Source organism: Nothobranchius furzeri, chromosome 16, assembly GCF_043380555.1.
Source record: "Nothobranchius furzeri strain GRZ-AD chromosome 16, NfurGRZ-RIMD1, whole genome shotgun sequence".
NCBI lineage: Eukaryota > Metazoa > Chordata > Actinopteri > Cyprinodontiformes > Nothobranchiidae > Nothobranchius > Nothobranchius furzeri.
In genome coordinates this window covers 62,266,533-62,293,224 of record NC_091756.1, presented here as the reverse complement: position 1 = coordinate 62,293,224, position 26,692 = coordinate 62,266,533, and the positions used below count along the sequence as shown (strand labels likewise).

At 42.6% G+C, this 26,692-nt stretch overlaps 1 protein-coding gene across 1 annotated transcript in view; it reads left to right on the top strand.

Moving 5' to 3' along the window:
- oca2 (oculocutaneous albinism II) overlaps window positions 1-26,692 on the top strand; it is a 66,304-nt gene that overhangs the window by 26,275 nt on the left and 13,337 nt on the right. The window contains exons 15-23 of the mRNA XM_015975783.3: window positions 1,238-1,370; window positions 7,202-7,349; window positions 7,557-7,614; window positions 7,797-7,905; window positions 18,385-18,512; window positions 19,137-19,196; window positions 19,872-19,976; window positions 23,513-23,606; window positions 25,447-25,540. Of these exons, the coding sequence (XP_015831269.3) occupies window positions 1,238-1,370; window positions 7,202-7,349; window positions 7,557-7,614; window positions 7,797-7,905; window positions 18,385-18,512; window positions 19,137-19,196; window positions 19,872-19,976; window positions 23,513-23,606; window positions 25,447-25,540 (929 nt within the window). The remainder of the gene's footprint in view (window positions 1-1,237; window positions 1,371-7,201; window positions 7,350-7,556; window positions 7,615-7,796; window positions 7,906-18,384; window positions 18,513-19,136; window positions 19,197-19,871; window positions 19,977-23,512; window positions 23,607-25,446; window positions 25,541-26,692) is intronic.

Genomic DNA, 26,692 nt, shown 5'->3' with positions numbered 1-26,692 from the left:
GTACTAGGGCAGACTCTACCACTAGGCCACTGACAAGGGTATACAGCAAATACATAGAATGTATAAGAAACACAAGTGTCTCCTTTCCAGAGAGGAAAGCAGGTCTCCACTGAGACAAAGGGAAGTTTCATTACAAGAGTGAGGCAATGGGGTGACATAGTGATGAAATAAACTCTAACACAAAAGGAACATGCGATTTGAGTCTACCGAGATGTGACCTGAGACTCTTTAAGCCATGCGCCGGTCTCTCTCTGTTTTTGTCTTCATATTTAAATCCTGAAGGGGTCACTCTGAACCAGTTTTGTCACCGTGTCTAGGATTGTTGTCTTCACTCTGCAGTCTAAAACAAAGTATGCAGGAAACACTCAGAGGCTGGCTAGGTGTTCTTGTGCATACATGCATGGATTATGTTGAAAAAAGTGCATTTCTAGCTCCCTCCAGCGGTGGAAAGGTTGTAATTCTCTTGCTTGAGGGTCTCTGTGAGCGTGTTTGTTTATTCTAACAGATCAAGCTAGGCCTTGCAATATTGTGTTTGAGCATAATGTCTACATTAGACCAAATGCAACATTTCCAACAATATTCAACCTTTCTACGCATGAATTTTAATTATTTTAACTACGTTTTTTATTTATCTTCAGGCATGAATAAAACAAATTTCGAGTAAACTTTTCTGACCAGGTAACATAAAATCACATGTCCTCTACAGTAGATAACATGTTTGGAACAGACGCTGGCTTGAATCTAGAGTTCTTTGTGGAAGCTCAAATGCAAAAGATTGATCAACAGCTCTGCTTAATAGCAAAAAATGTTTTGAGTAGCTGTCCACTGTAGTGACCATTATGCTTACGGGTCTGAGGAGACCCGGTAGACGCTACTCAGACAGGAAGTTTGTGCTTTATGCCAAGTTAGAGATTTATTCATCTGAAATGAGAAAAATCCTCCAGGACCTAAAAATAATTTTGAGATGGAACACAGACCTGGGATCATGGTGGGTGAGAGGATTCCCTTTGAATTCATAAGCGGACATTATTTTAATTAAGATAATAAACATATCCACTTCATGTTTCCATATCTCCTGGTGTGTGTCACACACGGAGCGCTTGAATTCATTCTTTTCACTGTTCCGTCGAGTTCACCACTACGTTCAGATTCCTGTCGTCTGCGCCGTTGGTCCGGTCTGAACACAGGCTGGAGCATGTTGTGACTGTCTAACAGATTCTCGTTGTGTTTGTTTCAGGGGATCGATTTTGCCAGCTTCACAGGCTACATGTTCCTCGGGATATGCCTCGTCCTTTTCACCTCATTTCCTTTCCTGCGGCTGCTCTACTGGAACACAAAACTTTACAACAAAGAATCCATTGAAATTGTTGGTAAGCAACAGTGTTCAAACATGTACATTTTACCAATGTTGATGAACAAAATGATGATTTTGCTTTCGCAAATTAATCTGTTTAATGATTTTTTTTTTCAAAAACTCTTAAAAATCTGTTTTGTTGAACACGCTTGCCAGGCTGCACAGTGGTGCAGTGGTTAGCGCTGTTGCCTTGCAGAAAGAAGGTCCTGGGTTCACATCCCAGCCTGGGGTCTTTCTGCATGGAGTTAGCATGTTCTCCCTGTGCATGCGTGGGTTCTCTCCGCGTACTCAGACTTCCTCCCACAGTCCAAAAACATGACTGTCAGGTTCACTGGTCTGTCTAAATTGTCCTTAGGTGTGAGTGTGTGTGTGTGTGTGTGTGTGTGTGTGTGTGTGTGTGTGTGTGTGTGTTTGTGCACTGTTGTTTGTCCTGTGTGTCTCTGTGTTGCCATGCAATTGACTGGCAACCTGTCCAGGGTGTACCTCACCTGTGTACCTGTTGACGGCTGCAGATAGGCACCAGCCCCCCCGCGACCCTGCGTAAACAAGCGGGTTCAGATAATGGATGAATCACATTATTTGCTTCTATGTGTCTGAAATCAGTTTAAATACAATTTACAGCAGTATCTTAAGTTAATCATGAGTATTCTCTGTGAAATTATAATAGTGCACATTTATATGAAACCCCACTAACATAACGGTAAAAGCCTCCAATTGGTCCCTGTTGATTTTTACATTATAATGTATTCAGGTGGTTACTTATGTAAATGAGGAAAACAAATTAACCTAAGTACTCTCATATTACGCTCTCATATTTTATCACTGTAGCACAACTGTACAGCTAGCACAACAATTTAGTCACAGACATATGAATTTATAACATTGATAACTGACCAGATGCTATTATGATATAATCGTATTACAATGACAACGACGTTCTGCTGAGCTGTGGTGGCCTCATGGAGGGGGCCATCGACTAGCACACTGCTGCTAACCACTTAAACATTCTCCCTCTCCTGATAATAACTTTTTGGTTTCCTTGACTTTTGATGTGCTACTACTAGTTTACCCATTTAATTATAGATCCACTAGGATAAATACAATAAAGTTTATCTCTCACCAAATACAATATTTACTAAGAAATCACAATGTAACTATAGACACACTACTTGGTGTGTGTGTGTGTGTGTGTGTGTGTGTGTGTGTGTGTGTGTGTGTGTGTGTGTGTGTGTGTGTGTGTGTGTGTGTGTGTGTGTTTGTGTTTGTGTGCGTGCTCTGTCTTCTCCATCCCCAGTGAGTCGTGGAGGATGGCTGCTTATACTCAGCCAGGATCCTCTGGAGGTTTCTTCCTGTTAAAAGGGAGTTTTCCTCTCCACTGTCACTGCATGCTTGCTTGGTATGAGGATTGCTGTATAGTCACTGACACTAGTCAGTGACTTGCTGTAATTTGCTGGGTTCCTTATATAGGAAACTTTATTTCTGATTGGCTTAATGAACTGACCTGAATTGGAATGTTTATTATGTGAAGCGCCTTGAGACGACTCTTGTCGTGATTTGGCACTTTATAAATAAACTTGAATTGAATTGAATTGAGTATTATTGATTTCAGGTTTGAACAACAAACATTTTGTGGTGCAGGACCAACATTACCATCACGCTGTTTTGTTCTGCTGCAGTTCACCGGTCACAACAGTTAAAGGCATTTCTCTGATAACATCTTAAAGTGTGGAACACTGAAAAACTAAATTTAATTATTATTTCTGATTTTAGTCGGTCAATCTGAGTTTTTCATGCAGGTTGAACATGAAAACATTTTCCTAAGCCTATCTTCCACATTAGCTTCTGATAGTGTCACGAACTGAACTAGAGGACCCGTGAAGACACCAAACACAGTAAGACGTTTTAAACAGTTTTTATTAGCCAGAGCTACGATGAGGTGTTACCTGAGGAATACTCAGGTAAGGGCAGAGTCGAAGGCAGGCCTGGGTCGAAGCCAGATCAGAACTAAGCAGGTAAAGGGAGCAGGCTGGAGACGTGCTTGTAGACAGGCTAGGGTTGTGGTGGCAGGCAGAGTTCTTGGTGATGGTCAGGCATGGGAACGAGGCCAGGACACTAGAAGCAGGCAGGATGACTGAAGGCTGGAAGATCTACTAGCAGGAGCATTCAATAATCTGGCTCTGAATGGTTGGATGGCTGGTTCTTAAGTAGCAGGGGAAGCAGGTGTGTGTGATGAGCTGAGGTGTGAGGAGCAGGTGAAGTGGATGAAGCTGGGGTTGCTGTGGAAACAGGGTTGGCTGGGGCTAGATGACGGGACCAGGTGTGAAAGCTGATGAGGTGAATGATGGTGCATGGAGGTCCAGGCATGGCAGGATCATGACAGATAGAGGCTTGCTGTAAAGACTCTGACACCAGTCAGTGACTCCATGCATTCTGCTGGGTTCCTTATATTGGAAATATTTGACTGATTGGCTTAATGAACTGACCTGTATTGGAATATTTACTGTGAAGTGCCTTAAGACGACTCTTGTCGTGATTTGGCGCTTTATAAATAAACTTGAATGAATGGTGAAACTCTAGCATTTGAAACTCCTGACAGATCTACATGACACTGTCATTTAAAGGGATATCCCACTCCTAAGTGAAATTTTGTCTTTTGCCGCCTTTCTGAGTTAGATAAGTGAGAAAAAAGCATTTTGTAACCAGCACAGTGTTTCTTCTGGTCTGGCAGCAGTCTGGCTGCTTTAGGTTAGCATCAGCTATGGAAGTGAGCAGCAGGTACCGGCATGTTGTGTGCAAAAATGATTAAAATGACTCAATGATGATGCCAATTCCTGGTGAGCTCATAGATGTATAATGTTTGACATTAGTGCTAACGTTCATGAGCTTGTGATCAAGTGTTAATGTTTTAGGGCCTAATCCATAATACTAGACAGTTTAAAGCACGGTGTAAATTATATGATGTAAAATGACATCAGCTGATTGATTGTTAGAAATTTTTATAGCGCACAATACTTTTGGAATTATTCTGCACCATCCTCCAAAAGTGTGGCTCTTTATATTCATATTTCACTTGACTGTAATTTAAGATCTGTTTTGGACTGCCATGGAGATATGACACTCCTACAGTATCACTGGATTGTGGAAATAATGGTGGTAATAATGGAAATAATGTGGAAATAATGGTGGTAATAGTGCATGAAGCTTACAGTATCTCACAAGAGTGAGTGCACCCCTTACATTTGTGCAAATATTTTATTATATCGTTTTTCAAGGGACAACACTAAAGACAAAAAACTCTGACAGAATATAAACTAATGAGTGTGCAGCTTGTATAATGGTGTGAATTTGATGTTCCTTCAAAATAATTCAACACACAGCCATTAATGTCTGAACTGCTGGCTCAAGTGAAATGAAATGACCCGCTCTTGTGTGGCGCCTTTCTGAGTCGTAGGACTCCAAAGTCTTACTACAGTGTATCATTCATCCATTCGCACACCGATGGCGATGAGCTACAATGTAGCTACAGCTTACATCTTTATGCAGATGACATCCAACTGTACATCTCCTTTAAGCCCCATGAGATGTCTAAGCTGCAGCTGTTACACACCTGCTTAGACTCTATCAAAACCTGGATGGTGGGAGCTTTCTTCATCTGAATGAAGATAAGACTGAGATCCTCATCTGTGCCCCAGACAAGCTGGTTCCCAAAGTCAGAGACTCTCTTGGTCAGCTTGCTTCCCACACCAAACCTTCTGTCAGGAATCTTGGCGTGACCTTTGACCCAGCTCTCACCCTGGATTCTCATGTCAGTTCTCTTGTTGGCTCTTCCTTCTTCCATCTCAGGAACGTTGCTAAGCTGAGTCCCATTCTGTCCCGCTCTGAACTTGAGACAGTTCTCCACACCTTCATCTCCTCACGCTTAGACTACTGTAACTCTCTTTTCACGTGTCTGAGCAGAACCTCCCTGAACCGTCTACAGGTGGTTCAGAACGCCTGTGCTCGGCTTCTGACCAAGTCCTCCAAACACACCCACATCACCCCGCTTCTCCTCCAGCTTCACTGGCTGCCAGTCAACGTCAGGGTTCATTTCAAGATCCTGGTTCTGGTCTCTAGGGCCTTACATGGACAAGCACCATCTTACATTGGTGATCTTCTTAGTCCCTACACCCCCAGCAGGTCCCGGAGGTCCAGTGATCAAAGCCTACTGGTTGTGCAGCACCAGGCTAAAGGTCAAAGGTGACAGATCATCTGCTGCTGTGGCCCCAGACTCTGGACCTCTCTCCCCCTGAGCCTGAGATCAGTGGACTCAGGGGTCTCCTTTAAAAAGCAGCTGAAGACTCACTTGTTCAAGCTGGCTTTTGTATGACCTTCTTCACCTCTCTCTCTTTATTCTGCTCTCCCCACCTATCCCACCTTCCTCAGGATCCACTGGTTTCCTTCTTTCCTGTTCTCTCTCTCTCTTTCTTTACACTTTTTCTTTTAAATCGCAATTGCTTAATTTTGCTCATTTTAAATATATTTTTAAACATTTTCTATATGCTTTTTTATATTTTTACAATTTTTTGTATTTTTTGTTTTTGTTTTTGTGAAATGCCTCGTGATTTTTATCTTGAGAGGCGCTAAAGAAATGATATTTTCTTCTTCTTCTTCATGACAAAAAACCAAACCTGGTTGTAAGAATAAAATAGTTCTTTGCATGAAGCTTAAACATGGAGAAGATATCCAACACGAGTCTTCCTGGGCCCTTTAACTCTTATCTTCTTTCTTAAGCAGAGTTGGGTGTACACTGACTTTAACATCATGTGAGAAGATTTTTTAGAAGGACTGTTAATGTTCCAGTTGCAGTAAAACATGTTGGTGCTGTGTCTGAACCCCACATCTCATCCCAGAAAACCCCGTAACTCTGATGTTCAGCTGCTCAGTCCGACTCAGGAGGATGAAAACAGATTTCCTTATCCAGAGAGAAGCCTGACAGCAGCTCTGATCTGTTGTGTAAATTATTCCTGTAATCCTGTAAACTGCAGGTCTTTGGCGTATTTTCCAGTTAAAATGATCTCATCTCTGTGTCCAGAGGCAGACAGAGGAATTATAACTACGGTGTTTAGTTTGGTTTCCTCTATCATCGAGTCTATTTTCTCTGCTTCTGAGGCCCCGTGGATCAGGGTCATGGGAAAACTAAGAAAACAAAGACATCTGAGTGATTTTATTTTTCTGAAAATCTGGAGTAACAATGGTCTTATTAGTGTTGACTCACAATCTGACAGCATTCCCCCCTTTGAGAGAATCACAGCTGTGGATCATTAAAATGGAGACCACCAAGCTCCTTGATGATCACCTCACCGTCCTCATCACAGGAGTGAGGGGTACTGACTAGAGCTGCGCTGTCATGCTGAGCTCCACACAAGCTAAAGGAAGCCATTGTTCAGTGAGGGCCCTAACCCCCCCCCCCCCACACACACACACACACACTCTTGGTAATTGTGTAGATTTGCTTGCAGGAATGTATTTTTCTCTTTTTTATAACTTTTCTCCCAAGATCCTTTTACGGTCACCTAGCAACCTTCTATAAAAAGGATGGTTTGAAGTGATATCGGCACAAGTCCAGCACCCTGAGGTTCTATCTCTGCTTCAGCACTGGCTGTTCCTGAGCTGGTCAATACCCCGTCGTCTGGCTGCATTAGTCCCTCTGCAGGGGCTCACGTACCATATTGACCACCAACATCATGATAACTTCTCGTTTGGCCTCGGTTGTTGACTAGCCGCTGTGCTACATTACGCAGAGCTCCATCACGATGCCAACTGTGTAGTCTGTGCTCTAAGCATGTGTGTTTTATCTTGTTCCTCCAGAACTCAAGCATGAGATCCTGGTTTGGAGGCAAGCAGCTCAGCGTATTAACCCCGCCAGTCGAGAGGAAACAGCAGTCAAATGCCTCCTGATGCAAAAAGTTCTCAACCTGGAAAATCTGCTCCGCAAGATGATGAAAACATTCCAAAGGTTCAAACAACAGCTCTGCAAACGGACACATCTATTACTCCAGGATTGCTTTTTCACCTCTGATAGAAACCTGCTCTAGTGTTACTTGGTTATTTCACTTTTTTTGTCGTGCAACATGTGTTTAGAGAAAAAGAAAGAGCACAGTGGTAGTATTTGGCCCAAACACGCAAACTCAGAAGAAATGTGTTGTGTTGTTTCATTTGGCAGACAAATTTCTCAGGAGGATAAAAACTGGGAGCAAAACATTCAAGAACTTCAGAAGAAGGTAGGCTTTGATTCCTCACCTCAGACCTATTCCTCTCTCACTGTAAGCACGGCAGACCGATGCCATGCTGGTAATGAAGTTGGCCGTGTCTTTGAAAAGTCCCCCTGAGACTAACGCCAGTAGGCATGTGATAAGATCGCCCCTTGAGTAGTCAGAAAGAATAAATGTTTCTGCCCTCACAGCACAGGATAACTGACCGGGTCCTCCTGGTGAAGTGTGCCTCCGTCCTCTCTGTGGTGATCTTCATGTTTTTTCTCAACTCCTTTGTTCCCAGCATCCACCTTGATCTCGGTAAGTGCTGCACAATCCAGTCAAAGCTAATCTGTGTCATTCTGAACATTCTAGCATGAAATTTACATGATTTTAATTTTTAGGAATGATGAATTTCACAAAGTTCATCTAGAATCTAGTTAGGACAGAACAAATAAGCTACTTTTCATCAGATTCAAGGAAGCAAAGTGCCTGAAAATACACTTTCTAAAAGCAACAGTACCATCAAACCCAGTCTCCCAGTGGGCTTGGGCTACTCCTGGCTCGTGGGAAACACAATTTAATGAACAAATATGCTCATTTTCAGCTGGAATCTCACTGAGTAGATATGAGGAAATCAATGATGCAACTGAAACTGTAAAACGCTAAAGTCTAAAACATCTAAAACAAAAACTCCTCCTCCAGCTACAGGAGTACCAGGGTGCCTCTAATTGATCCGAGGGTTGTGTTTTTGTAATTAATACAGTTGCATCTCACAGAGACGCCTTTAGGGAGGAAGATATTAAACTTGGAATCGATCTTTTATCTAATTAGCTTGTGTTGCTCCGTTTTCACAGGGCGGTTTGGTCCATTAAACCCTCACGAAACACACTTTTCTTTCAGCGACACCAAATCTGTCCCCTTTGGACCAATCACACCTCTCCATTTAATTTAGAGCCTGTATTGATTGTGTCAGATTAATTACACGACTTGTAACGCTTTGCCCTTTAAAAACTTCTGTTTCATTTTTATGTGTATTTTATTTAACATTTGTGCAATAGTAGGCCCCTTGAGGAACATTAACCCTTTGATTCATGAATTATGAAATTTTCAACCATGATTTTTGTAACGTTTTTTTCCATTCATCTTTAGGTGTGAATGAAACACATTTCAATGAATATTGTTTGTAAAATTTTATAAATTTACAAATAATTTATTAAATGTCCACCTCAGTGGACAGCGTGCGTTCTGAACATGAAATATGTTGGCTTGACTTGCTGAAGTCCAAATGGAGGGGCTCAAATGCAATAAAGTCTTCAACAGCTGTGCTTAATAGCAAATATAAATAAATAAACAACAATTTTGAGTACCTGTCCACTGTAGTGACCATTATGCACCAAAGGGTTAAGAAAAGGAACATTTAAGATAGTCTCTCATGTGCACAGAGCACATTTTAAGTCCTATCGGTTTCTGGTGACCTACTATTTGGTGACCCCCCCCCCCCCCCCCTCCATCTTTAACCCCAAAGGGGACAAAAAAGAAAAAGAAAAAAAAAATCACCCAAAACCCAAACATCTTCAAAATTCATCTTATTGACGGAGAATAGCTGCATTAGAATGAATGTGCGACGTCTTGAAAACCCAAAATCTGTATCTGGTAGCAGCAGTTAGACAGCACCCTCAGCGCTTATATGTTGGAAGATGACTTGCATGTCTAAGTTGTTGTTAAATTAAACATGCAGGTTTTCCTAAAGTATTTGAAAGCTCCAGAGTTTTAACCATTTTAAGTTTGTTTGAATGCTTCAGTCAGGTACTTCATCACAGTTCAGTTTTCAGTTTTAGTTTATTTGTCATATGCAAGTTAGCACAGGGTCAACATTGCAATGAAACGTGTATGACGAGCAACGGTCTCTCAGCAACATGATACAGGAGAAAATATAATAAAATATAATAAAAATATAATAAAATAAAGCAAAAAAATATAGTAAGGAGCAAAATATTAGAGAGACATGGTAAAAGGGAAAAGATGACTAAATATATATGTGTCAATAAAGAAAATCCTGAAAAGAAATATGACGGGAGGGCAGATGGGATATTGCACAGGAATGAGCTGCAGAAAATTACAGTATTGCACTTTAGATATAAATTACAGTATTGCAGGATATAAATTATGCAGGATATAGATTACAGTGTTGCACTTTGGATATAAATTACAATAACAATAAAGTGAAGTGACCAGTACGGATTAAATATAGTACTTGTGAAGCTGCAGGGTAGCTTCTGAGTCCTGTGTTGTGTGTGTTTAGGTGTTGTGGTTGAGGTGTCGTATGGCTTGATGATAGAAACTGTTTTTAAGTCTTGTAGTCCGAGCAGACAGACTCCTGTAACGTCTGCCAGATGGTAACAAGGAGAACAGCTGATGTGCCGGGTGGCACAAGCTGCACCCTCTGTGGTCCTCCACAGATCTGCATCTTTGACAGTTCTCATCAGAGATGTTTCTGCCACATGAAGAGATTACAGCATCACAAGCTTAATGTCGATGAGAACACACACACACACACGCACACACGCACACACATGCACACACACACACACACGCACACGCACACACACGCACGCATGCGCACACACGCACACACACACACAACCTGTTCCCGCCCCTCTCACCTTAGTGTTGTCCAAAACGATCTGCTGAGAGTTGTGATGGATCTCGGTAGCTCATTCAGACCAACACAAACTGCGTCAGGCTGATGATATGAAGGAAGAGTTTTCATCAGATCATCAGTGTCAGGTTAGAAAGTTCACTTTATTCATAAAGATGAAAGTGGCAGGCTGCTACTCGTCATCCATTGAAAACATGCCTTCTGTTCTCTGTGAAACCTTGTTGCCAGGTTGGTTACATTTCAGCATGTGCTGCAGGCGGAGCTCTATGTGATCTCTGTCCAACGCCTGTGGCTGTGTTGTGTCTGACAGCAGATGACCTAAACAGCACTTCATTCGTTCAGATGTCTGTCTGCATGCACCTCCTCCTGAGGTCACCCCGTCACTGGCCATGCACAGTTAATTGCAGACAGCGCTCAGGTTACCTCCCTGTGACATTTATTAAATGGGAACGACCCAAGATCAGCATGTTGCCTCTCCTGCTGGAGGGACTGGCGCCTGTTTAAACACAGCATTCACTAATGTATGCAGGTCAGAGTCAGGGTTGACTGCAGCTGTAAGCTCAGTCTGTTCATGCTCTTGTAGTTTCAAATTAAGCCTCATTAAATTCCATTAACTCCTCTTTTTCTTAGTTAATTGCTGGTTGATTATTGCCTGATCATTTGATTCCTCCTCTGTGATTACAAGCTGGGTTACAAGTATAGTCACAAGTAAACCTCTTTGGTTGCTTAATTTTGAAGAAATTATCAGAGACCGTTATTAGAAAAATGTAAAGAAGTAATGAACAAAAAATGGATTTAGAATGCAAAGTTTGGTCAAATATATCTCTCATCTGGGCAGCAGCAGCTCATCAGGTTGAGTGGGTTGTCCAGTAATCGGAAGGTTGCAAGTTCGATCCCGGCTCCGGACAGAGAATTCTGCTGTTGTGTCCTTGGGCAAGACACTTAACCCACCTTGCCTGCTGGTGGTGGTCAGAGGGGCCAGTGCCCGGTAGTCAGTTCAAAAATACTTTATTATTCCCAGAGGGAAACTGATTGCTGTAGTAGCTCAGAATAATAATAATAATCAAGTCATCAAAGAGGTGTTGTATATTACAATGGCTGTTGGCAGGAAGGATCTCCAGTAGCGGTCAGTGTTGCAGCCAAACTGAAGAAGCCTCTGACTGAAGACACTCTTCCGTTGTCGGACAGTCTTGTAAAGAGAATGCTCAGGGTTGTCCTGCAGCCATGTTCCTGTTCAGTCTCTCCAGCTGCCTCTTCACCTGACTTACAGAGACAGATCAATCAATCAATCAATCAAAGCTTTATTTATAAAGCGCCTTCCGCAACCCTGTCAGGAAGCCCAAAGCGCTGAACATGGTACAGTTGTAAGTAATTATACTGAATAAATCAACAATAAAAGAGATTCAAATTACAAAATACAAATTACAAAATACAAAATGGAAATAACAAGATAGATGAAACATTCCGGTAAAATACAAATGTGTGAGTCACAGTTGGATTGAGTGGATGGATTGAGTGTACCAATGAAAACTGTGGAATGGATTCAACATAATAGAGGGCCATAATCAAACATGTTCTGGAAACGCCAAGTGGAGGAGGTGTGTTTTTAGGCGACTCTTGAAGACTGGCAGAGAAGGGGACAGCCTAACTGAGGGTGGCAACTGGTTCCAGAGTAACGGTGCTAGGACTGAGAAAGCCCGGTCCCCACGGGTATGACACCTAGACCGAGGGACAGCGAGCAGGCCTTGGTCAGAGGAGCGCAGAGCGCGTGATGGGGAATGTCTGTTCAGGAGTGTGGCCAGATAGGGGGGAGCACCACCCTGGAAGAAATGATAAACAAAGACGAGTATTTTGAATTGTGAGCGATGGGAAATCGGAAGCCAGTGCAGGGAGGCCAGAACTGGACTGATGTGGTCCCGTTTCCTGGTCCCAGTCAGGAACCTGGCAGCGCTGTTCTGCACAACCTGTAGGCGACGCAGTGTTGACTGACACAACCCTGCATATAGAGAGTTGCAGTAGTCAAGCCGAGAAATTACAAAGGCATGCAGTACCCGATCCAGGTGGGCTCTTGACAGCATATGCTTGATTTTAGCAAGGCGTCTCAGGTGAAAGAAACTGGACCGGATCACAGAGTTGATGTGAGCATCAAATTTAAGTCCTACATCAAGTTTCACCCCCAAACTGGTAACAACTGGTTTTGAGTATGGAGAAAGAGGGCCAAGATCAGCATAACGATCCACATTCCTGCTGTTGGGGTGAAAAACAATGAGCTCTGTCTTTCCCTCATTCAGATGTAGATAGTTGGCCATTAGCCAAGACTTCACCTCATTAACACAGGAGACAAAGGACTGAATAGAGTGACCTTTCTCCTGACACAATGGAGAGTAAATCTGGCAATCGTCAGCATACAGATGGAATGATAGGCCATGTTTACGAAAGGTTGACCCCAGAGGTAGCAGATAAATGGCAAACAAAAGTGGACCAAGGACCGACCCCTGCGGGACCCCCCACCGGAGCCCCTCCCAAGAAGAAAAAACATCACCCAGTTTAACACAGAATGTCCTGTTGTGGAGATACGATCTAAACCAGTCCAGAGCAGACCCTTTGATCCCAACCCATCGTTCCAAGCGATCGAGTAGAATCGCGTGGTCAACTGTGTCGAAGGCTGCTGTCAGGTCTAATAACAGAAGCAGCACAGATGTACCCTGATCTAGTGATATATAGATGTCATTTAGGACCCTCAGTAGAGCAGACTCTGTGCTATGGCCAGACCTGAACCCTGATTGGAAAACCTCAAACAGATCAGAGTCAGCTAAATGTGAGACCAGCTGCTGATAAACGACTTTCTCAAGCAGTTTAGATGTAAAGGGCAGGGTAGAGATAGGCCTGTAATTTTCTATCACAGAGACATCAGCACCAGGTTTCTTCAGGGTCGGCCGAATAACTGCTGCTTTCAAAGCAGCTGGGACCACACCTGTGCTGAGGCTCCCATTGATAATCTGACCAAGTGATGGGCCAAGGAACGGAAAGGCAGCCTTCCAGAGACGAGGCGGCAGAACGTCAAGTGGAGAGCCAGATGGCTTCTGCCTCGCAACAAGCTTACTCAGCTCAGAGTATGAAACTGTATTGAGGGAGCTCAGGGTGGGTGGTAATGGATGAACTGGAACAGGGTCAACAGAGTTACCAGAAATGACTGCTCTAATGCCCGACACTTTATCAACAAAGAATTTGTGAAAAGCTTCAGAGTTTCCAGCAGCTGTAGGAGACATGGAGCTAGGCTCCTGATACACCAGAACTGAGTTTAGCGTTTTGAAGAGAATCTTAGGATTATTGGAGTTTGTCTCAATGATGTCTGCAAAATAGGCCATTCTGGCGGCCCTCACTGCATCCTGATAAGCAACCAGAGATGCTCTGAACAACTCACGCGAGACCTGTAGGCCATCCTTTTTCCACTTTCTCTCAGAGGATCTACACGCCCGCCTACAAGCCCGTGTGACATCAGAGAGCCATGGCTCCCTCCTAGGCCGAGACTTGCAAAGCTTGAGAGGGGCAACCACGTCCAGGACCTGATTACAAAGTACATCAAAGTGTTGTGAATAGTGATCAATGTTAGATGGATCTGGGTTAAAGGTCTCTAACCTTACAGACATACAGTCCACAAACTTTGAAATAGTTTCTGCATCCAGGGCTCTGAACCTAGTAGCTGGAGCTTCACACACAGGGACAGGACATGGCAACGTAACATCACAGAGTATTGGAGAGTGGTCAGAGAACACAGGAGGCAAAGTCACAAGGTTCATGATGGGTAGACCATAAGAGATAACCAGGTCCAGGGTGTGACCCCTGGCATGAGTTGGGGATGATACCCATTGAGTTAGATTGAATGACTCTAGCAAATTAAAAAAACCTTTAGCAAGCACATTATCAGGACAGCAGATATGGATGTTAAAATCACCAAAAAATAGGACATAATCATATTTTAGGATGCAGTCTGCCACAAGATCACAAAAATCATTAATGAAGTTAGAGTCAGTCTTTGGAGGCCGATAAATCAGCACAACGAGCAGGCGGGGGGAGATGCACAGCTCAAATAAGCACAGTTCAAAGGAAGAAAATGACATGGTGGAAGTAAGCTGTTTACAAGGAAAGCTGGATTTAAAAACAACAACCAGCCCTCCACCTCTGCCCCGTGATCTGGGGATATTAAAACACGAGCAGCCAGGTGGTACCAGCTCGAGTAGGGAACTTGTGTCGCCAAACGGGATCCAGGACTCACAGATGCAGAGAAAACCCAGGTCATGCTGAATAAAAAAGTCACGAAGAATAAAAGTTTTGTTCAGCACAGACCTGGCATTGACCAAACCAAACCAGGTCTGCGGCGGGGTTGCAGCACAGAGATCGCGCACGGACCCAGTCCCCTCTAACTCTGTGCCCATAACCGAGCGCAGATTCTCCCAGCAAACCCCAGTCTGGCGTGATCTTCGAGCCGATCGGCTGTGGCGCGGTGCCGATACACCATCAGAGCCGGCCGAGTTCCCTGGGCAGGGAGCCGAGTAATCCAGGAGACATCTCGGAACCATCGGGTCAGAAGCTGGGCCGGATCGGGCCAGCCGCTTGTTCAGGGATCCAGGCCGACATCTCACGTGCCGGCTACCTCTCTTTCCTCGTCTTCTCCGATGCTTCCTTCTCGAGCTGGGGCGGACAGAGGGCCGACACATCACGGCTTGGGTGGAGAGAGCACGCGGGCAGTTCAACCAGCAGCATCGTCCGTGAGGTTCATAGCTCGCACAGCCCGGTTCCCAGCGTGCGCTGCCGGCTACATCAACGGAAGGACGAAGCTGGTAGGTGGGAGGGGGAGGCAAATGGAGCAGCAGCAAATCCTGACTTGGTTGAAGACAAATTTATAGAACCAGAAGAGTCCATGACTGTGTTAGAGGACAAAAGAGCTGGTGTGTGACAGGAAAAATGTTGGATCAGAGGAGAATGGAATGTCTGATTGGCTTGGGACAGGCGAGGAGGATGCTGGGTTTGTTCCTGAACTGAACCTATTGAAGTACTTGTTCAGTTCATTGGCTGTGTCCAGGCTGCCATATGTGCAATCCTTCCTCTGCTTGAAGCTTGTGATCTTCTTCATCCCTGACCAGACATCTCTGATATTGTTCCTCTGTAGTTTGTTCCCCAGCTTCTACCTGTATGCCACCTTGCTGTCTCTGATCTTGATCTTCAGTTGCTTCTGTATACTCCTCAATAATTCCCTGTCTCCCTCCTTGAAGGCTATTTTTTTCTCATTTAGCAGATTCTTCAGTTCACTGGTGATCCAGGGTTTGTTATTAGCGAAGCATCTCACTGTTCTGGTGGGTATGATGTGGTCCACACAGAAGTTTATATAGTCAGTCACACATCCAGTCATGGCATTGATGTCCTCTTCATATCCTTGGCAGAGAGTCATCCAATCTGTGGTCTCAAAACAACTCTGCAGGGCTTCTTTAGCGTCCTGTGACCATTTTCTCACAGTTCTTCTTGTCACAGGTTGCCTCTGAACAAGTGGTTTGTATTCTGAGCAGAGAAAAACAAGATTGTGATCTGATTGTCCCAGAGGAGGTCTTGTTTTGGACATGTATGCATTCTTTACATTTGCATAACACAAATCCAATGTCTTGCTTTCTCTGGTGGAGCAGCTGACAAACTGTTGAAATGTTGGAAGTGTAGCAGAGAGCGAGGCACGATTAAAATCACCAGATATAGCCACAAATGCATTGGGGTGCTGGGTTTGTAGCTTAGCGACTACGGAACTGATGGCATCACATGCATTTTCAGCAATGGCTGAAGGTGGAATATAAACAATTGCCAAGACAACACTGGTGAACTCTCTTGGCAAATAATATGGGCGACAACTTAAGGTTGGTTTATGCTTGACGTGTCCACGAGGTCTGCACGGCTCCGCGCGGAAAAGTTGCGTCATTTTGCATCATTTTAACAACCACGCCCCTCCACCGCGTCTCCCCACGGCCCCAGATTTCCGCAACGTGCACCTCGGAAAATTTCTAACCACGCGGACAGACGGACGCGGAAAAACATGGCAGACCGGCAAGAACTAGTATGGCAGAGGTTGGTAAATACAGACATTTGTATGATTCAGCTCTCAGAGATCACCGGGATCAACATGTAGTTAATAATTCTTGGAGAGAAATAGCTCGCACTGTCGGAAAAGACGAGGACGCTGTTAAAAATGCTGGAATGCCATGTTGTAAACAGTCATTTCTACTTCTACTATGGTGTAGTGTTGGGTGCATGCCATAGAGCTCCATGCTGCCCTGTTCAGTTTGGGAGAATATTGGCTCACCGCAGAGACGAGCCGCATGAACCATAAACGCTGCGAGTTGTGAAGCGCGTTCCATCCGCGAGCCGCGCCACCAAGCGGAAAGTGAATGCGTCAAGCATAAACCAAGCTTTACTGCCAGGAGTTCAACATCTGGGCTGCAGAGACGACATTTCACTGAAACATGACCTGGATGGCACCATCTGTTGTTGACAAGCACTGCCACTCCACCTCCTTTTCTTTTCCCGCTCCTCTTCAGATCTCTGTCTGCTCGTACAGTCAGGAATCCTGGCAGAGAGATGCTGAAATCGGGGATATGGTCCTGCAGCCACATCTCACTGAAACACATAACACTACACTGCCGAAACTCTGGCTGAGTCCTTGAAAGGGCTTGGAGTTCCTCCATCTTGTTGGCCAGTGATCTCACATTGCCCATTATGATCGATGGAAGAGATGGTTTGAATTTCCTCTTTCTCTGTCTCCGTTTTGCTCCTGCTCTGCGCCCACGCTTCTTGCGTTTTAGCTCATTTGGGATTTGTGGCTTCAGTTGAGATATTATTTCAGCCTTTCCAGTGTTAATGAGCTACTCCCGATTGTAAACCAGCTTGTTGCCATGGTTACACATCATAACAAATGCTCAAAAAGTGAAAAAAGTGAAAAAATAGCAGTAAAAATCCTCCAAGCTTCACAGCACCAGAAACAGAAAAGTAAAAGAGCACTAACTAATTCACTGCCAGCCATTTCCTGATCACTAAAGGCCTTCGCTGCCAGTGTTTCTCGCCGTTTTTACTGTTTCTTTAAGAGTCACAGAACGTTGCGCGCTAGGATGATGTCGATGCCAAAACCACTAAAACAAAAAGGAGACTCACCTCTTACATCAGGAAGAATCCGCGCATTTCGAGCCTCATCAGCTCTTTCATAATCCGTTGTCGAATTGTGATCTGCAGACGCTTTTCCAGTTCGCACCTCACTTTTGTTTACAGGAACGGCCCAAAACGATCTCCTAACATATGGATTTTCTGCTTCCTGATCATGTGACGTGTGACGTATGCGGATGAAGATCGGCTTCAGAGCTGAGATGTTTGTTCTCTCAGCGTGGGGTCTCGTTCCGATGCCCAAATAGTAAAAAAATGCAAATGACAACTTTAGTCGTCATTGGCAGTGAATGAGTTAACATTTCTATTCTCATAATGTAGTAAAAAAACATCTATAAATAGAAATCCTTAAAAATGACAGTAGAATAGGCTCAAATATGATCTAGGACTTAAATTTACTAACTTTTAACACCAGAGCAGGCGTGATATAGGGGGCGTTACCCACTTTGACCTTGGGGCTTCCAGTCCATGCTCTGCACAGATGTTTCTGTACACAATGCCAGCCGCTTGGTTGTGGCGTTCCATGTACGCTTTCCCTGCCAGCATCTTACACCATGCAGTTATATGGTGGATTGTCTCGGGGCCTCCTTGCATAGCCTACACCTTGGGTCTTGTCTGGTGTGGTAGATCTTGGCCTCTGTTGCTCTAGAGTTCAGGGCCTGTTCCTGTGCAGCCATGATGAGGGTCTCTGAGCTGTCCTTCAGACCAGCTCTTTCTAGCCATTGGTAGGATTTCTTGCTATCAGCCACTTTGGTTATCTGTCGGTGGCACATCATGTTAAAAGTTAGTAAATTATTTTTTCCTCTCTATTCTGGTGCAAAGTTTGAAGTTCACCGATTCATCTGCATCATAGCTAGAATCACTGCCATAACTATTAAAGTGACCAATGAGTTTATAATCATGTAATAAACCTGTGCTAACATGATCATTTTCCTGTCTCTTAGGCTGGATTGCCATCCTCGGTGCTCTTTGGCTTTTGGTTCTGGCCGATGTTCAGGACTTTGAGATCATCCTCCACCGGGTTGAATGGGCCACACTGTTGTTCTTTGCTGGGCTTTTTGTTTTGATGGAGGTATTTAGCATACATGTCCTGAAAATGTCTTTTTATTTGTTCTGTTTTTTATTCTAGAGAGTCTGGACTAGAAATCAGAAGATGAGAACAAAAACTGTCACTAATCAAAATTATTTTTTCCAGTATCTAAGTTCATGGTAATGAAGTTCTGGTGTTTGTAGCTCGACTTTGCTCTGACAGATATCTTCAAAAGATGCATAATAACAGTCAATAGCTGGATTACAACCATTGACAAAATGCTGTTTAGTTACAGAAATCTGGTTTGGCAGTAAGAAAAGAAATGACCAATTTCTTCACTTGGAAGCCACAGTTTGTCAGCACCGTGCGTGTTCTGTTTCTCACCTCAGAGTCTGGTATGGATGTGAGCAAAACTATTTGTTGGAGGCATTAAACTCAGTGTAATGTAGGACAAACATCCCCCATGAGGAAGGCCCAGCTGCATGTGAATATATATATCTTTTATTCTTAGTGTCGGGAACGATAACAAGAATAGATTTATCTCAGTCTACTTAATGGCCACTAAATAAAACCCAAATTACTTTTCCTCTCTTGGTTCCCACCTATGAGTTAATGCCTCCAGATTTTTTCTTCTTCAGCATCGATCTCCTCCTCTTCATTTTTCAGGCATTAGCCCAGCTGCAGCTCATCGACTACATTGGAGAGCAGACAGCGCTGCTTATAAAAGTAAGTCTTGCCTTTGCTTTTTCCAGCCTCAGCCTTCCTGGCTAAGGTACCTGTGCTGCTGACATAATTGATAATTGTGCACAGGTGATGTCATGCATGTTAATCCTTAAGCGCTGCACCGTTCTGAATTCAATTATTTTGTTTACGTTGGATTCCTGCCAGTGGTTGAAGGTAATTGTCACCCATATTCTTGCCCCTCTGAGAGGTGCAAGTGAGTCGCCTCTTGGCTGAGAATCACACTTGTAATGGGAACGTCAGCTTATGTTTAGACAGCAGACCTGAACGCGTCTAATGATCACACACGACAGGCGGTGTGCTGTTCTGGATACCTAACTCACTCTGTATCCCTGAACAATGAAAAAGGCAATAGAGTTGCTCCCAGCTGGAGGACAGGTGAAAGAGAGCGGCCTTGTGATGCTGATTATACATCGCGCTCTGTCACATGTGTGGAACTGACGGGTCTACAGATGAAACGCAGAGCCACCTCCCGTGGTCCTGTCATCAAACAGCTTCACTCTCTGAGCCCACACTGCCCGGCGAGAGGTTCAGTGTCAAAGATTGATCACAAATTGTGTTTCTGGTTTAGGATGGCGTCTGGCTGAGGAAGCAGCTGTTAGCATGTTGAGTGTTGATGAAAACACGGTTATGTGTTGTTCTGATGATCTCCCCTCTCAGGCGGTACCAGAAGACCAGCGCTTGGCTATAGCCATTATCCTGGTGATGTGGATCTCCGCTCTGGCCTCCTCCCTCATTGATAACATCCCCTTCACTGCCACCATGGTAAGACGCCTCAGTGTGACTCACTGACGCCAGTTCATCTGTTCATCTGTCACAGATTCACACAATCAAGTCACATGTAGGTTCTAAGATGTGGAAAAGTGGTAAAGTCAAACAAAAATTCACTTTAAATCCTAAACTGACATTACAATCTATGCAGTTGTTCATGAGATAAGTTGCAACAGGCCAATAGTTGAATCTGCACAGCCGGTTTATTTCATGGCAGACCTTTTCGTGTGAAAGAGAAGAAAAAGGTCTCTGTGTGAATGGCTGTTTAGAGAAGGTTCGGCTCCTGAGCTGTATGATTTGGAGCTAGGATTGGAACAATATTACATGTAACTTGTACCAAGTTTTAGAACTTGCAACATGTTTTGTAACTGTAACTTTAGTTTTGTGCATTTAATTCACGTTTTTTAACACGTAACCTTTATTTTGTAACATGAAACTTTCATTTTGTAAAACAATCTATTTACAAGTTTCAAATCACAACTCTTACACATCTCAGTGTACAGTTACAAAACTCAAATCTACGTATACAAATCAGTTTGTCCCAATTTACTTCTCGAAGAACCGATGACAGGTTTTGTCTTATCAGCCAATCACGTGTCTCAGATATAAAATCCTGCTCTAATTCAAGCTAATTTTATTTCTCTAAAATTACCACCACTTACTGGTAAAGAGTGAGAATGTAAGCAAGTTTTGTTGTGAGCAGTGCAACAGACCTCTGCCCTCTTGCCATGATTGGACAGGAATCCAAGACTCCTCATTGGCTGCTCAGACAAAGACTGTTATTGATTTTATTGGGAATGGAAGTTAGAATTGGGACAAAATGTTTTGTAACACATAGATCTAAGTTTTGTTATTGTAGACTGAGACGTGAGATTTGAAAATTGTGATTTGAAACTTGTACATAGATTGTCTTTCTGCAAGCTGTTACAAACCAAAAGTTAAATGTTACAAAATGAGAATTGTGTGTTAAAAACAAAAGTAATGTGTTACAAAACGTATATTACGTGCTACAAAACAAAAGTTAAACGTTACAAAATGAGAATTATGTGTTAAAAACGAAAGTAACGTGCAACCAAACAAGAATTACATGCTACAAAACAAAAGTTCAATGTTACAAAATGAGAATTATGTGTTAAAAACAAAAGTAATGTGTTACAAAACGTATATTACATGCTACAAAACAAAAGTTAAACGTTACAAAATGAGAATTAAGTGTTAAAAACGAAAGTAATGTGTTACAAAACGTATATTACATGCTACAAAACAAAAGTTCAATGTTACAAAATGAGAATTATGTGTTAAAAACGAAAGTAACATGCAACAAAACAAGAATTACATTCTACAAACCGAAAGTTAAACGTTACAAAATGAGAATTGTGTGTTAAAAACAAAAGTAATGTGTTACAAAACGTATATTACATGCTACAAAACAAAAATTAAATGTTACAAAATGAGAATTATGTGTTAAAAACGAAAGTAACATGCAACAAAACAAGAATTACATTCTACAAAACTAAAGTTACATGTTACAAAATGTAAATTACACGCTACAAAAGGAAGTTACATTTACAAAACATGTTACAAGTTACAAAACGAACAAGTTACATGTAATATTGTCCTAATCCTAGTTCCATATTTTGTAGTCAAATCAGTAAACAACTGTAGGGGTGGGAGGTAGTGCATGTTAACACACTCGTGCGTTCCCTGCCCTTCTCTGTCTCAAGCTATTAGTAGAGAACGACTCCTCACTAGTGCTACACAAAACGTTATAGCCATAATTCTGTTTGCAAACATTAACTAACTGTGTTGGTTATCTTGAATGTCGACTTCAAAAATCAATCAGTTGTAAAGTGACAACCAATTAAAATAATAAAGTCATTGCAGACTGAGTGAAACAAGAGGAGTATTTAACGATGGGTTCAATGGTTTGTAGACCTTGTTTTTTCCTTTATATACAATGTGTGTTCTTGTTATTGTTGGGTTTTTTCTTGTTAAAAAATAATAAGAATTTATATAAAAAAACATAAAGACAAAGTAAATGAACAAGTTTTTACTCATCTTTCAACAACAATTCTCGTTGAACACAAACTCCGGAAGACATCTCCCCTTTTATCTCTCACTCTCATCACCCTGTTCTGTGTGCTAAGATGTTTTTTCAGTTAGAAACCCTAACCCTAAGTTTGCTTCAGTTCAAACTTGAATAAATAATTGGGATGGAGTCGAGTATCAGGGAACATTTTAGATATAATTCAATAAACCCCAGCAAGTTTTAGTTGTAGAGACCACCCCAGAAGATAAAAACAAAGCTTTACAAAAAAGTACACACAGATGAACCTCACCACCACCCATCTTTAATGTGTCACAAATAGTGATTTGCTGGTAAATCTATGATTTAGATCAGTAATTTCCTGCAATGAGGAAATTCTAGATGGAATGTGGCTTCAACATTAAAAGTAGATCCTTTCCCCTGCTAAACTGGCACATTTATAACGTGTGTGTGTGTGTGTGTGTGTGTGTGTGTGTGTGTGTGTGTTTATAAGGTCTTTTTAATTTGTGCATAACTCATTTGATGCTTCCCTGTTAAATCAGCTGATTTTTACCTCCAGACATCAGATCTGCTGCCTCTAGACTGATGGGTGTCTCAGAGCGCGGTCAGTGGGCTCATTTAGGATGTTATCCCCTGACAGAATGAAGCATTGTTAGCTTAAATAAGCCATCAGAGTTTTGACTACACCCCCCTCCATGTTGTGTGTCAGCTGTTTTTGAAGATGCCCTTGTGTCTGATAGTTTCTCCATATTTTCATGCTCATGCAAGCGTTGCTCCACCTGACACAAAAAGAAAACTTTATAGTGCATCAACTCAGCAAAAGCTGATAAGAAAGCCTGCAGTTCGTTGCTGTCACAGTGGGGAGAAGGACCAGTGATTTTTCTTTCAGCTACAATTTCTGGTTAAAGAGTGATTGAACACTTATTTCAGGTGTGACATTCTGTCACTTTTAAAGAACGTGTCACCCCTCTGGGACCGAGTTAGAAAACATCGGTTCTACTCTAACAAATAATTAAAGTGTATCTTGTTCTTTCTGAAACCTTTCAGAAGCAAAAGTAGATTTGAGCTCTACACCAAGAAAACCTTTTCTGTAATTTGAATCATGACCTCCAAATATACATAAAAGGTTAGTTTATTTATATTTAGCATGTTAGCAACCATGTTTAGTAACAAAATCAATGTGAAGAGGTCCCGTATCTAAGATCTCAGTCTCTTTGTTGATATGATTGTGTGTCTGTTTATCTTCAGACCATCTACTAATCTGGATTCTTATTACTGGTGGGACTCTGAGACCTTAGCAAGGGGATTTCTTCAGCCAAATTTGATTTTTGTGGAAAAAAAAGGTCGAAAGAGGTGTTAAAAACAAACTTAGTATTTCTCTCAGAAAGATTAGCAAATGTCTGCAGAAAAAACAATGTTATACCTCTTTAAGACATTAAACTGTTATTTTTTGTCATTTTAATTGTGTTTCTGTTTTTAACAGATTCCAGTTCTCATCAACCTGAGTCAGGACTCGGATGTGAACCTGCCAGTAAAACCGCTCATATTTGCTTTGGCTATGGGAGCCTGTCTTGGAGGTAAGTTTCTAATCTCACATGTCTTTTATATGCTTTCATACACACACAGACTATAAGGTTTGGGTTACACAACCACCAGAGGCTCTACAGATCCTCGTCTGAAAGGTGTGGATCTTCTATCGACAGCCTCTGGCAAAGACACACACATGATGTGCTCCGTGTGACAGCCTGGATTTGAGCAGCCGTGCTGCTCCTCTGGGAACTGAGGCTTCTTCTTTAGAGGTTTTTTCTGTGAGAGAAGATTGAAGGACCTCAAAGCATTCAGCTTCCACTACACCCGTCTGCACAGGGTGGGTTTCTGGGGGTGAGGACACAAATATAGGAGCTGTCGGCGTGTTTCGGTTGAATTATCTGACGTCTGACAGAGTTTTATTGATCAGCAGTATGCTGGTGCCATGGCTGCGTTCTGAACTGATGATTTTTAAAACACACTGAATACACAAGATGATCAAGCCTTTTATTTGATCTGTTTTACAGCAGAATTGTGTGATTATGGGATTATGGCATGAGCATTTCATATTTAATTTTTAAAATCTTAAATAACACTTAAAAATAATATTTCTGTGTTGTCAGGTAAATATTTGGTGGTTTGATCATATGTTATAATAATGTGAATGATCAGTGACATGGGGCTTAATTAGGGGGCTGAAATGTAAACATGCTGAGATTTCAGCTCAAAAGTTCATCGCTGTGATCCCTCCTAGCTCAGATGTGGGCGGACAAAGTGGAGAAGAGAGTTTCTTTAGCTTTATACATCACAGATTGTAGAAAGACTCCCATAGAAAAGGCTGCAAACACATTTACTCTCACTGGTTGCTCCAGGGACAACCTTACTCTCTCTTTACAAGAAGAAAAAGAAGAAATGAAAGAGCTGGAAGAAAAGCAGTTTTCTGTTATCTACAGTCTTGTTCCCTCCCACTCCTCATTGTCATGAAAGATGTCCATTCATTAGTTTCCTTTAGCTTATCCAGTCTGGAGGTTGCAGAACAGACATCTAGACATCCATCTGTGCAGCAACACCTGCTGGGAGAAACCCAAGGGATTTCCTGGCCAGAGAGGAAAGATTTGCATGTTCTAGATCCCAAGGCACCTTGGTACCCCATATTCCTGCAACATCCATGCAAATAATGACTCAGGGGGCATGAGCCTTCTCCAAATCCACATAAGATCCAAATAGCAACTCTGTAAGTAGAAGACCGCTCCACTGTTCCGTGACTTGGATGAAAACCACAATGCACCTCCTGAATTTGAGGTTTGACAACTATACTGGCATCTCCTTTCCAACATTCTGGAACAAACTTTTGTGGAGGGTCTGAGATCCCCTGGTAATGTTGCATGTGGGCCCAGCTCCCGTGGAGCCTCCACCTGCTGATCCTTAGCCTCAATAATACATGAAAGATGTTTCATGCCTCAGGTGGCTTCTCAGTTGTTCCTTCTCAGACTAACAAAGAACAGCTGACAGGTAACACAGCTGTAAACATGTCAAATTAAACTCAACTAGTTCTCAAATAAACAGGAAGATTTATAATTTAGTAAAATGGCCATAACTTAAAATTTCTGTCCATGCAGGTTAAATAAGTTCAGAGAAGCTAAACATTCTTGCCTGTTTAAAAGGGTTTTCATACACTATCTTTGCAGTTTTCTCAAATTGTTACATCCAATACAAGAAAAACGACATTTGTTGTTTATCTGTTATCGGGTGTTGATTTTCATGAAAATCTAATGTATATCAGAATCAGAAAAACTTTATTTATCCCCGAGGGGCAACTAAAAGTTGGTCATTTGGATGAATTCATTGATCATTAGACAATAACTTTCCCTAATTGTTATATTTTTTTAGGAAACGGTACATTGATTGGAGCTTCAGCCAATGTTGTGTGTGCAGGGATTGCCGAACAACACGGATATGGCTTTTCCTTTGTGGAGTTTTTCAAGTAAGCCCTCTCTCCTCTCACAGCATGGCCTGCAGCATTTCTAACAGTCCAGCATGAATACGCACGACTTTCCTGTCTGAAATGGTAAATGGTCTGTATTTGATATAGTGCCTTCGAGAGTCATGGAACCTCCCACGGCGCTTTACAACACAATCAAACATTCACACACACATTCACACACTGGTGGGGATGAGCTACGATGTAGCCACAGCTGCTGTGGGGCGCACTGACAGAGGCGAAATGTAGCTTTACTAGTTTTTCTGCTCGGATGTTGGTTTGTGAGTCATGTACCATGAACTACTCTGCCTGGAGGAGTGCTTGAACATGAATGTCTCTCATGTTGGGACAGACAATGCCAAGGAAGCATAGGAGATGTATGACAGCAAAATAGTGGTGGTCGGAGGGGTTGGCGGCTCCTTGTATGGCAGCTTCATTTATATCTGTCTGTATTCTAACTGCCAGTATTTCATGATATTACGTGGTAAAAATGACCTGTATTTATCACACGCTGGTGAAGATGAGCTACAGCGTAGCCACAGCTGCCCGGGGACACACAGGCCGAGGCAAGACTGCTGTACACAGGGGCGCCACCGGTCTCTACGACCACCAGCAGGCAGGGTGGGTGAAGTGTCTGTGACAGACTGGACGTGAACCTGCAGCCCTCTGGTTACAGGGTGGACATGTAATTCCTCTGTTCCCCAATGGTTGAGCACAAAAGTGCTGATCTTCAGGAATTACAACAGTAGCATTCATAATTATGTGCCTTTTCTCTTTAATACATGCATACAACCCAATCTAAATGTGGATAAACTGCAGCAAAGATGCCTGTTTGACTCTGTCTCCCTTTGCAAGGGTTTGATAAATTTAGTTTCTAAGGTACAACTGTTGTGCCATCATTTGGTGATGAGTTTTAGTTTGTCTTCAGAAGAAATGCCTTAATCATCAAGCTTTTTTTTTTTGTCAAAATGAGTCGCAGATAAAATTCAAGCTTGATGTGAGATCTTGTGGAGGGCTGCTGTAAAAATGTAGAGAAATGTCCTTTTATCTATAGCTGGATGGAAAGCCGGCTGCCTCCCCAGTTTCTATCTGCTCACAAACAATTTCCACTGTGATGTAGCAGCTGGATGTCGATTCAGTTTGCCTGTTAGAGGA